This window comes from Vipera ursinii (genome assembly GCF_947247035.1).
Source record: "Vipera ursinii genome assembly, chromosome: 8".
Taxonomy (NCBI): Eukaryota; Metazoa; Chordata; class Lepidosauria; order Squamata; family Viperidae; genus Vipera; species Vipera ursinii.
This window is the reverse complement of record NC_139519.1, coordinates 15,722,825-15,736,132: the sequence shown is the minus strand read 5'-3', so window position 1 is coordinate 15,736,132 and position 13,308 is coordinate 15,722,825. Positions and strand designations below refer to the sequence as shown.

The following is a 13,308-nucleotide window of genomic DNA, read 5'->3' as shown; positions in this document are numbered from 1 at the left end:
AAAGTGTTTATGAAGATAAATGTACACACAGCTGCACACATATTTCCTACATTCGTGGAATCAGACAGAAATGCAACAGCCTACCTGAGATTGGGAAAAAAAACAGAGTGAAATGTATTTCAACCTGCACAACCATTCCCAGAAGCATTTCATTCCTGGATCTTGTTTACGCAGTTCGCTATACTTTACCCCGTACAGTTTAAGAAACAAATTAAGAAACATTCAACCAAACGGATGGTTAGACCACAGAACAGGGGACAATGATATTTGCCTGACTGGTTTGTTTGAATGATTCTGCTTGAGCCAGACAGTGTCTAACAAACAGAATGGAAATTAGTTTTAGGTTGTTGTTGTTTCAGTTAAGAAATGGTCTCAGAATGGTTGATTTAGCAATAGCAACAGCACTTAGACTTATATACGTCTTCACAGGGCTTTGCAGCCCCCTCTAAGCGGTTTACAGAGTCAGCCTCTTGCCCCCAACAATCTGGGTCCTTATTTTTTTACTGACCTCAGAAGGATGGAAGGCTGAGTCAACCTTGAGCTGGTCAGGATCGAATTGCCAAACTGCTGGTGGGTTGGCAGTCAGCAGAATTAGCCTGCAATACGGCATTCTAACCAATGAGCCACCACAGCTCCTGATTTAAGAATTTGAAGAATGCCACTTGGATCTCTGTGCAGCTATTTATTACACACATACTGTGTCTAGCATCAGAAAATCCTGGCTTCCCCACCCACCATCCCCATATCTAGCCAAATGAAATCAGTAACAGTGCCTCCTGGTGTGTGGCCTAGTTTGCAAATGAATTTCAGAAACACAGAGAAACACCCCCCTGCCCCTTGGTCATACTCTGTTCTATGGAAGCCCAAAGGCCAGCTTAAAGATGGCAATACCCGCTGCGTCTTTGTTCTCTTTCGGGATGGTAGAACAAAGGCCACTATTGGCAGAAACCCGTAAGGTCTATTTTCCATAAAAGCATCCTATCCTTTCAAAGAGTCAATTATTCCAGAGGAATTTTCCAACATTCTGTGCTGTTATCAACCCAAATGAATCTTCTACAAGAGGAAGCCCTCTTGACTGAAATTTATGGATTGTAATCCACATGCACGCACACACACGTTTACATAGTTATGCTTTGTGCGATCCCATTTGTTTAGAGCTGACTTTAAATCATTTCTGTCCTCTTCACTGTAGGACACTCCCTAATCAAAGGAATTAGGATTTGACTTAGATGTTTTGTTTCTCCAGCGGCTATTATACCACAACTGCATGTTTGGAATGGATGCCAGCCTTTGAATGAATCTTTTTCTCCCCCCCCCCCGCTCTCTTTATTCAAAAATGGCCAAGGGAACCCATCTTGCATGGAAACCCCTTCCATTTTCTCCTCTACCCTGTCCCCTATAGATTTTTAAGGAGTTTTCTTTTATGGAAAGTAATCAATTTCTTTTAATTAGATTTCCCTTCCCCTGTTCTACAACAACATTCAGAAGCTGGGATCCTGAATGAGAGAAACCGCTAGGTCTTTATGTAAGAACGTCATATTCTAGGTCACTAAATAAGTTGAGAAGCTGAAGCTCACATCAGCATTGTGCATAACGCACCCCAAAGCAATGAGAAGAGTCCCCAGCATCCCTTTTCCTATCACAAAGCAAGGATTCAAGGGAGGCTGGCTTAATGAGTCCGCTGTCTAAGAATGTCCAATCTAGATACTATTCTCGATCACCCAGATAGGCTAAACATCCTGAACCAGGTTCTGGGTGTTCCTTATCTGCATCAAAGGCATGCACTCCAGCTCAACCACAACCCATATCAATTCTGATCTTGAGAGGACATAAGATGATGCTTTGGTTCCAAAGGAAAAAAAGGGGGCAAGAGTTGGGAAGAAGCAATTGCGGTAAATCATCAATGTAGACCAGGAAAGAGAAGGAGGGAGAGGGGGAAAAGAGAAAGAGCACACAGAAACACAAAAACAAGTGGAAAAATGAATGAAGCATGCCGCATTGACTTTGCCCCTTACCCAGGTGCCCAGGAGGGGTTGTTGCCCCAAGAAAATCTGGAATTGGGTGCATCAGTATATCTGGGCCTGAGTGACGCTGTGGGAGGGACATCCCATATCTCCTACCTGCCTGCACCCACCTGCCCTTGCTGGAGTGTTGCACAGAGGAGAAGAATATAGCCATGCAGGTCCAAGGTGGGGGAAAAAAACATCTCTGAATAATTGCCCACCCCATATGCCAAACCAGAAAAGGAAGCTGACACTGTGAAGCCCCAGACCTGGCCAGGTTCAATTTATTATGGCAGTGCCCTGTCCTCCCAACCCCACATTCTAAGAGGGCGAAAGGCATATGTATACTGACCTTCAAATCCCTGTGCACAATGGCATAGTGGTGAATGTAAGTTACGCTTTCTAATATCTGATGGATACAGTGACTGCAAAACAAAACGGGAAGGAAAGGAGGGGAGAGAAGGGGGGTGGGGAAGAAGGGGGAGGCCGACAACAGGGGTTGGGAGGGCGAGGAGGAACCACACACAGAAGAGGAGCAGCAGGGGGGGGGAAGGACAGAGAGAGAGAGAGAGAAAAGAGAGGACAAGGAGGAAGGATGGAGAGATTACCCAAACAGAGTGGAGTGGAGAGAGTAACAAAAAATGTGTATGGCAGGAAACAAAAATCAGGGATTCCGAAGGAGTGCGGGGAAGGGAACGATCCACAGGGACAGACAGATGGACAGACAGAAAGGGACAGGGGGCAGGGGAGAGATATGGGAGAACGAGAGAAGGAGAGAAACAATGTTGTGAAAGCTCTGAGACCACAGCGGGGTTATCACAAGATGCGTGCAGGTTGGAGATTGTTAATGACACCAGAAACTGTGCCCAGTCAGGGTGTGAGAATGGGGAAGCCAAGCTAGAGAGCGGATTTCCCCTTCTCTTCCAAACAAGGATGTTTAGGAGGACCAAAGTGGTTGGGCAAAATCAGCCCAAAATGAAGAGGGACGAGCCTTCCCCCCCCCATCTAAAAGAGACACTTAGCGTTCAGAGACCCTTTAAGGGGGCTGTAGTTCAGCAGCCATCTGAAACGAGGAGGAAGGAACAGTCTGCCAGGTATAGTGAAGGGGGAGGGGAGGAGGAAATCCATGAATTTGACCTTTTTTGCATTTTTTTTTACTTGATTTTTTTTTTCAGAAGCACTGAGGCACTTCCGGATTGAAAGGATTATTCAGTGACATCACCATTGACCTGGGAATGCCCATCTGGGGACTCCTTTCATGTCTCCAGCAGGAGCTGGAGCAAAGGACGAGCGCTCAACCACAGCAGTTCTCAGGTCTCGAACGCGGGCTTGCTAATCTGCCCAGCGTTCCCACCACTTTAGCCACCGTGCTCCTGCGAATTCGACTCAGAAGCCATAAAAAACACCTATAGGCAAGGCCTGATCAAGGAGGCGCTTCCATACTTGCAAACTGCATGGTCTAACCATGTCTGCAACCTCATCAGCTGCTGGTTGTTTAGTTTTCCTTCTAAACAGCTCACCTGGGTCCAGCTAATGTAGCTCTGTTTCAAGTGGGGAAGGAAAGAGAAATGCTGTTTTTCTCCTATGGGTCCATACAAAAGGTTAGTAGTGACAACATGGCTTTGGTTACACATGGGACGTAACATGGAGTAAGGGATTGTGCATACTGTATATGGACAAGACTTACGAAAAAGATCTCACCTGATCCCACTGATTGAGACTCATCGGACCAACTTGATGTTTTAAGTGTAGGTTCTTCCTGATCACCTCTTAGCCTAATTCAATTCATGCTCTTCTATGTGCTACTACCATGCTTCTCTGGATCTATCTCCCTCCCTCCAAGAATCTATTCATGGATATCCTAATTTGACCCCTTTCATCCCCAGTCCTGTGCTTTTCATATTCTCCCATTCCAGTCAACCTCTGTGGTACTATTAAGATTTTTTGTAGATAGCTCATAAGAAGGGACGCGGTGGTTCAGTGGGTTAGGACGCTGAGCTTGTCGATCAGAAGGTCGGCAGTTTGGCGGGTCGAATCCTGAGTGCCGCATAGCAGAGTGAGCGCCTGTTACTCATCCCAGCTTCTGCCAACCTAGCAGTTTGAAAGCACGTAAAAATGCAAGTAGAAAAATAGGGACCACTACAGTGGGAAGGTAACAGCGTTCTATGCGCCTTTGGCGTCTAGTCATGCCGGCCACATGACCACGGAGACGTCCTCGGAAAAGCGCTGGCTCTTCGGCTTTGAAACGGAGATGAGCACCGGCCCCTAGAGTCGGAAACGACTAGCACACATGTGCAGGGGAACCTTTACCTTTACCATAAGAAGAGCTAAAAGCTACATGTAGGTTAAAAAAAAATCCTTAATAGAATTTGTTCCAGCAAGAATTGCTAGATGACAGTTCCCAGAATTCTTTCTAACTTTCTGATGGCTAAAGATTCTACAGGTGGCAACTCTAAGTGCCACATTGGGCAATGTTGATACATTTCTTATTATTGAGTACAGATTTGCACAAATATTTTTTCTGTTAAATCTGCAGCTATGGTAGGGCAACTGAATTCAAGATTACGTTCATATTTGCACTCCAGCATTGAGGTCGTTCTTTAACAATACCTCACCCTCATAAAAAGGGGAGTTTAGGTCAAATATTCTAAACAATTAGGTGGCATCAGATCACATCCTTGAATGCTCTCCCATGTCAAATATTTCCTATTAATAGAAAGATCAGTCAAGTTTTCTCCCAGAAGAAAAATGTTGATATTAGGTATGTTCCAACACATAATCTTCCAGCTATAATCTATAGTTGTATAGTCAAAGAAGGGCTGTACCATCTGGCAGTTCTGAATATCTGCTTTAATTCTGTCTGATGGGTCTGGCTATGAGCTTAACAGTATGCATCCTATTCTGAATTTTTAGGATGTTGTCTGGAAAATCAGTGGACAAACCTTTTCTGAATCTCTTGTTCTGAGTTTATTGTCTCTGCCACTGGCTTTAGAGAACTCCTGCAATGAACTTGGAATTAAAAAGCGATGAAAACTCTCTTATAGATACAAGTGGTAGACAGCAAGATTCCATTTCAAAAATTAAAAACCCCCCACAGAGGACACGAGGTTGGCGAATGGGAAACAGATGCTGATTTTAATTACCCCCTCGCCATCATCCTAGCACTCTCCAGACATTATGTTCTCCTGATCCCTGACCACTGGACTTCCCAACTAGACATGAGGGCAGTTGTAGTTCAAAGCATGAATGAACTTGAGGTCATTCAGTTGGACAGCCGCCAATTAAATAGCCTGCAGTTGTTGTTCATTTCAGTCCCTTCAAGCTACATGGCCAGCGGTAAGGGATCTGGATAGTCATAGTCCGAAACATCCAGAGGTCATTAGGTGGTCTACCTCTGCTTCAACTGAAACCTCAACATGGACATTCTCAGTCTAAAAGAAAGCACATTTCTCCACTGACGACACCATCTCGGTAACCCTCCTCTCCACCAACCCCACCCACAAAGGAACATTAAGTTTTATCAGGGAAAAACAATCTTAATAATTAAGGAAAAGACAGAAGCTGGCCATAAATGGTAGGAAGCCTAAATTGTATTATGTTAATCCAGAAGAACATAGAAAATGGCACAGAAGCCACAATGATCTTTTTAAATGCAGATATGAGGCCTTTGATCATGTGAACTGGACTTTTTTCTTTAAAGTTTTCTTTAAAGTTACAAAAAAAATTGAGGTGGGGGAATTATACAATGGGTGAAATTGATCTAGACTTCACAGATGGCCAAATAATTGTTTATATGGATTTAACCAAACCATGTGAGATACAAAATGGAACAAGGCAAGGTTGTCCACTGTTCCCCTTATTTATTTTAGTTCTTGAAATATGCAGTAGAATAGAGACATAAGACAAGATGACAGACTCACAAACAAAAATTTAAAAACAGTTATGCAAATTAAGAGTTTTTGTGGATGGCTTGGTTCTGCTTTTAGCAATCTTTTCAAAGGGAATTGAACTTTTAATGAGTAAATTAAAAGAATTTGGGGCTTTAGCAAATTTCAAGATTAATAAACAGAATACTAAAATGTTAACAAAAATGTGAAGATACAAAATCAAATGGAATTAATGAATAAAATGGGGTTTATGATTGAGAAGATAAAATAATTCATTATGACCATGACAAATATGAATTGTATGTTATTTCAAAATAATTATGTTAAGACATGGAATGAAGTGTAAAAAGACATGTTAAGATGGGATAAAGTACAATTGTCACTGCTGAAGAAAATTGCTGTGATTAAGATGAAGGTTTTGCCTAGAATGTTACTTTTGTTTCAATAATACCTGTCTTGATAATTGATGTACCATTTAAATAGTGACAGAAGGACATATCTAAATTTCTTGGGCAGGGAAAAAAATCTTAAGTATTATATATGATATTATAAGATGCAGAAAAACAGAATTGGATTTACCAGATTTGAAATTATACTGTGCCGCTGTTAACTTAGTTGAAAGGAGTTGTTGTTTAGAACAGAATAACAGAGTTAGAAGGGTCCTTGGAGGTCTTCTAGTCCAACCCCCTACTCAGGCAGGAAACCCTACCATTTCAGACAAATGGTTGTCCAATCTCTTCTTAAAAACTTCCAGAAGGTTCCAGAAGAAATAGAAGGCTGTTGGAGTCAGAAGAATATTATCTGAGATTGGGTAGCACAAATATCTATATGACAAAACTAACAATGTTGATTTCATAAATCATAATGTCATGTGGGCTATTTTTAGAGTGTGAAATAAATCTAGGTTGTACCCAAAATACCTTTATGGCTCTCAGCTAAGAAGCATTTTATAGATAATAAGTGATAAGTAAACATAAATGTTTAACTTATTGTGATATACTAGGATTTTCTCAAGGAAACTGTAAAATAAAATCAAGAAAAGATTTGATAATAGAAACATATATTTGTCAAAGGTTTTCCTATGCACAATTATTAGAAAAATTTAAAGTGGGTAAAAGAATAGAATTACATACCAGTGATGACCATGCTATTGCTAAAATGTATAAAGTTTTGTTGAAATACATAAGAAGAACAAGCAAAATAACGTATACTAAAATGGGCTGAATATTTTGGTTACAATATACAAATGGATCACCGGGAAAATGGGTGGTTGAAAGAACTGAAATGTAATTATGTTCTAGTCTTAAAAGGAAATTTTTATAAAGTTATGTATCCTTGGTATTTGTCACCAGAGAAATTATGTATAAAGAATGTATAAAGATACTTCAAATTTATGCTGTAAATGTGAATAGCATGAAGTTACATTATATCATGTGTGGTGAACATGGGAAAAAAGCTTTAAAAAAGGATACAAATAGATACATTAATTCAGAAGATTTTAAAGACTAATGCTCAATTAAATCAGAGGCTTTTGTTTCGGAATTAATGGACAGATATCTAGAAAAAAGCCATGGAATGTTGTTTTTCTACCTATATGAAAATTGCAGCGAGATTATTACATCCCCAAATTGGAAGGATTCTGCACCGCTCACAATGGAGGAATGGCTGGTGAAGATGGTGGAATTTCCAGAGAAGACAAAACTAACTTTCTTGATTAAAGAAAAGACTGTATCTACATTTCTGGCTGAATGGAAACTCCTTACAGACTTTTTTTTGCACGAAATGGGGGGAAAAACGGCACAGTGATTTTTGATTCTGAAAACTAGAAAATAAAATTAGATCACAGAAAAAAGTGAGGGACTTTTTTCTTTGTAATCATAGAGTAAGGGAGAACTTTGCAACCATATTTGTATTTGTTGAAGAGGAATAGGGAAGCTTTTTTCTTTCTATTTCTTTTCGCCTTTTCTTTCGGCCCTTTTGCTTCCCCCCCCTTTGATTTCTTTATTCTGTATTAGTTTGTGTTTTATTATCTCTTTACAATTTATATATAGATCCAGTGGTGGGATTCAGCCGGTTCGCACCACTTTGGCAGAACCGGTAGCTAATTTTATGTTGCACAGGCCCAGAATGGACTTCCGGAAGTGGCAACCACACAGAGAACCGGTTGTTCACCTATTTGAATCCCACCACTGATGTAGATCAAAGCGGCACATCAGATACTGCACACAACTACAAAGTCAGGAATCCATTGAGGGGGCTCCTTCAGTTCAGATCTACATGACAACTAAGCAGAGGGATTAAGTTAGTAAGCGATCGAGAAAAATAAAGTATAGATTATTACAAAACTTAGTTCTATACGCAGGAAACACCCAGCGCACTACTGCTTCTCTTGCTGTGGTATGTCGAGCAAGCTAAAATGGCTTGGTTCATACATAATGTGAAGCACACAAGGGCGGGATCCCCTAGCAAGCTATGTCAAAACTCACCAATATAATGATTTAGCCAAGCCACTTGGAGTACCACTCCATGCAAAAGCGACATCTCCCCTGCAGTGTTTTGGTGAGCCTAGAAGGGAGAGGCCAACTTGCTCATAAAATGTGTTTTTAATCATTCTCGTGTGCTTCAATTACATCCCATCCCATTGAACCTTTTTTGGTCCTGACCTCTCGGACAAAGTCTCTCATTTCTGTGAGCCTGCCCAGCCCACCGCACCTTCACGCATGTCTCTGGCTTGCTTGTGTGATTTCCTGAATTCCCTGCGTATGTTTTATCCCTCCTGTTTCTTAATTCAGCTATTTGGGGTATTAGGCTATTAGCTGTACCTGACCTCTCTCTGAGACGAACCCGAGCATAACTGCAGGAACTGGGAACACTTGCTAATCTGTCAATGTCCAGCTCTTTTTTTCAAGAGAAGAGGGCTAAAGAGAACACTGCTTAATTTGGGCAAGAGACTGCGGACTTAAAAAAAGGAAGCTTTAAAGGCAGTGTTTCTCAAAACTTGGCAACTTTAAGATGTATAAACTTCAACTCCCAGAATTCCCCAGCCAGTGGAGGGAAAAAGCCCATACATCTTAAAAGTCGCCAAGGTTTGAGAAACACCATTTTAAGGCATCATGTGGCTTTACGAGCTGAAGGTGGATGAGTTTCACCGGCTGGATTTGGAACAGTGCTGGGCTTGACGAGTGTCTTGCACGCACGCCAGTCTCTGCCCTCCTACTGGCAATTCCAATGTACTTAGCAGGACTGTTCAGAAGGCAAATACAGGTAGTCCTCAACTTACGACCACAACTGAGCCCAAAATCTATTTTGCTAAGTGAGAAATTTGTTAAGTGAGTTTGGCCCCATGTTGACTCAGCCTTCCATCCTTCCGAGGTAGGTAAAATGAGGACCCAGATTGTTGGGGGCAATAAGCTGACTTTGTAATAATGCCGCTTGGGGTGTGTGTGAAAGCCCTAACAAGCAGGCATATACATAGAATGAAGGCTACTGCTAAGCACATTGATTTATGCTTCTTAGATTGTAAGCCGCCCTGAGTCTTCGGAGAAGGGCAGGATATAAATGGGATTAAAATAAAAAAATAAAAATAAAAATTTGTTAAGTGAATCGCTGCAGTTCTTTAATTAGCAACCTAGTTGTTAAGGGAATCTGGTTTCCCCATTGACTTTGCTCATCAGAAGGTCACAAAAGGGGATCACATGACCTCCAGGATCACTGCAACCATCCTAAACGTGAGTCAGTTGTCAAGCATCCGTGTGTAAATCACGTGACCATGGGGATGCTGCAAATGTGGAAAAAAATGATCATCAGTCACTTTTTTCAGTGTCGCTGTAACTTTGAACAGACATTAAATGAAATGTTGTAAGTTGAGGACCACCTTTATTTAAGAATAACAGAGGATGCTTTTCCATCGTTAGGCCCCTCTTGATGGGCAGGAAGCCACCATGAGAAAGGGCTTACGGTTTTCACGCAGGATTACCATCAAATCAGAGGTGCTTAAACAAAACACAAGATTTTATTATCTATAGCAGACTATCATTGTCCCTGATCTTTTACAGAGTATAAAAAAAATCAGGGGTTGCTGTCCTAAGGAGCATACAAAATCAAAAACAATGGGCTGGAGTTTATTCTGCTCTCTTGTGGTATTTCTCTCACCACTGAAGCCCTGGAGGAACAAAGTAGGAAAGTAAAAATGTAGAAAAGCTGAAATTGTGTGGGGAAGAATTATACCAGATTCTAAACTCTGGGATTGCTATGGCTTCCCTCTCTTAGAGTGTCTTCTTTGCAAAATGTCTGGAACACTTGGGAAATGGCTATGTTTCTTAACTCAAACAGAAATAACTTGACAATGTACTTCTTGACTAACACGTTCATGCCTTGGTCAACAATCTCTTGTTATGAAAGCTTTAAAATGACATTTGAATTTGCTGATGTCTCTTTGGTGCCTCCTGCTGTCTCCTCAACCTCTGCTCCTTTGCACCACTCCAAAGGTTGGAACTCCTTCCAATCTAGGTTGACAAACTTCAGGGTCCCAGCTGTAGCTATGAATGCTTCTCAAATGCAATCCTGTTTTGTAATTTGGTGGCCCTGGGTGCATCACTTCATGAAGCTTTGGACTCTGTGCTAATGATAGATACTTTGCCCAGCAAACACTACTCTCTATTGTGTCCCATCCAATTTTTATTCCTTACTCCAATTTTCTCGCATCCTTGCACACCTCCCGTTCTTATCACCAACTATCCTGGTTAAACCGACAATCATCTGCCAAGGAGACCATACAACCTCCGAACTAGTCTAGAGCACTGCCAATCTCTCTATGGTTGAAGTAGGATGAGAAAATTAAAGTGTGAAAGCACTAACAACTTCCTTTATTAAAAATGCTAACACCCCATTTGAACATGAGATACTCAAGCCACAGATTAAGGCCTGTTTGTAATAGCGGGAGTATACTCCCAGTCATTTGGCTCTCCAACCAAATCTCTCTCACCTGTCATTTGGCTCTCCAACCAAATCTCTCTCACTTTTTTTTTTAGCAAAAAAGGAGCTGGTAGCTAGGGATGAACTGTTCTGGTGAAAGTTCATTTGGAAAAGAGAGTATCCTTAAATGATCAGAGGTACTGCGAGAACTTGCATCATATATAAAGGGGGAGGCAGTGGGGGCACAGGAAGAAACCAGGATAGGTGCATCTATTCTCACCCTGCAATGCCTCACATAAATTCTATCTTCTTCACAACTATGAGGTGAACAAAATCTCCACTCTCTACTATGTAATCAAGAGCAGCAGTCCAAGGGTTATATACGGGAGAGTTGGCTGGCACTGTGTGAGGCAATGGGGCACATGATGGCAACCACTGGTGCCAAAAGGACATGTGAACATCACTGCAATCATGTGATATCTTTTTGAACCCAACCACGTGGCTCCCACCCCCACCCAAACTTCCCTGATCACAGATGGGTTCATATTTCACAGGTTCAAGCTGGTGTAGGATTTGGGAACAGAGGGAGGGGGTGGGGCTGAGGGAGGGAGAAGGATGGAGGGGGGACAGGTGGCTGTGGAGTTACCACTCACCTTGCATCAGCTTCACTGTAGTATTCTCTGGCAACAATGTCTTCAAAGAGCTCACCACCCGTGACCCTGCAAGGTGAGACAACCCAAGTTTGAGATTTGTCAACCGGACATTTGGAGAGTATATCACTTTCAAGGCAGACCAGACCAGGAAGTTCAAGGTATGCATGTCACTACTACTTTAATCATAAAGTTATGGGACAAAATATGGCAGTACTGAATGTAATTCTCCCCACCCTATTCCTTTATCTTCATGAGAACAAGGATGTGCTTTTGCAAAAGGCAACCGGACTTCCTTGAAGAAGACCTTTCACTTCTCATCCAAGAAGCTTCTTCAGAACGGAAGGTTACTGCATACTGAAGATTCCAAGAAGCTTCTTCAGAACTGAAGAAACGTCTTGGAAGAGAAGCAAAAACGTCTTCAAGCAAAAATGAAGAAAGTCTAGTTGCCTTTTGAAAAAGCACCTTTGGGACAACCATGACCTAGATGACTGAGAATCTCCATAGAGAAGAAGAATCTTGTCTGAGAAATGTTCTCATGTTACAATACCGGCTGGGACTTTATTTATTTATTTTTAATCAGACCGGTGTCTTCCTTAAGGTTTTCCTTGTCAAAGTTATTTCTCCTTTCCATTACAACCACTATTCCTGAAAGAGTTGGACCATTTGCTGTGAGTCCTAATCTTCTTTCAGTCCCTTACTTAATGGCCTGGCCCATGACCCAAATAAATTGTCATGGACCCGATTTCACTTCCATCGGGGAATCTCACCAAAGCCAACGTAAGTCTAGCTTGTTGAGCAGCTGCCAAGGCTTGCTAATGTGACAAAACTGCATTTGTTTGGTCAGAAAAGGCCTAACTTTAACTTGAAAGTAAATAGATGTAGTTTAAAATCTCACTGCAGCTACCCCAAAATGGTACATTTATATTGAGGTCATTTGTCCACTTTCTTTTTCTTCTTCTTCTTCTCTTCTCCTCTTTGGGAGAAGTTCTATTTTATCTCTCGTCCAGATGGAATACTAGTTATTTCAGGGCAAGCAATGTTACATCAAGTACAATAAACAAGTAAGAAGTATTGTACCAAAGCCACTTAAGCCATGAATTTTAAAAGGGAAGAAATACAGCTAAATTTAATTTACATAACTACCAATCACTAGGGTTTTATATTTCTTTTTCTCCTTACAAGATATTCTTATTCATAAACTGATTCATATACTTTTTTAAAAAAATCCCATTTATATCCCGCCCTTCTCCGAAGACTCAGGGCGGCTTACAATCTAAAGCACAAATCAATGTGCTTAGCAATAGCCTTCATTCTATGTATATGCCTGCTTAGGGCTTTCACACACACCCCAAGCGGCATTATTACAAAGTCAGCTTAATTGCCCCCAACAATCTGGGTCCTCATTTTACCTACCTGGGAAGGATGGAAGGCTTGAGCCTGGTGGGACTTGAACCTGCACTAATTGCAGGCAGCTGGTGTTACTGCCTTTTGTTCTTTAACATGTTCATTCTTTCCGAGGGTTTCATCAACTCCATTCAGTTACAACTTTCTCAATCTCCCACTTTACTCTTGACCCATACCACTATTTTTCTACCATCTTAAATTTCTCAAAATATTCTTCCGTTGTTAGCAAATATTCCACGAAGGAATTCAACAAATCCGACTGCTTGCTCTAGTTATGAATAACATTTATGAATAACTTGCAACTGTCCATGCTATTTTCCTGGATAACACAGCTATTGATTTTGATATATTAATTTTCAGATCCATACTCTTTATTGCATCGTATAATCTATGCTACAGATCTTTTGGGTTCTCAGCCAACAATACAGGGTCATCCGCTTACAAAAC

The 13,308-nt window shown here is 41.3% G+C and overlaps 1 protein-coding gene across 3 annotated transcripts in view; it reads right to left on the bottom strand.

Moving 5' to 3' along the window:
- Window positions 1-13,308, bottom strand: part of CAMK2B (calcium/calmodulin dependent protein kinase II beta) — a 172,744-nt gene that overhangs the window by 70,287 nt on the left and 89,149 nt on the right. For all 3 annotated transcript variants that reach the window (XM_083368369.1, XM_083368367.1, XM_083368368.1), the window contains exon 5: window positions 11,458-11,523. In XM_083368369.1, coding sequence (XP_083224495.1) covers window positions 11,458-11,523 — 66 coding nt within the window. The remainder of the gene's footprint in view (window positions 1-11,457; window positions 11,524-13,308) is intronic.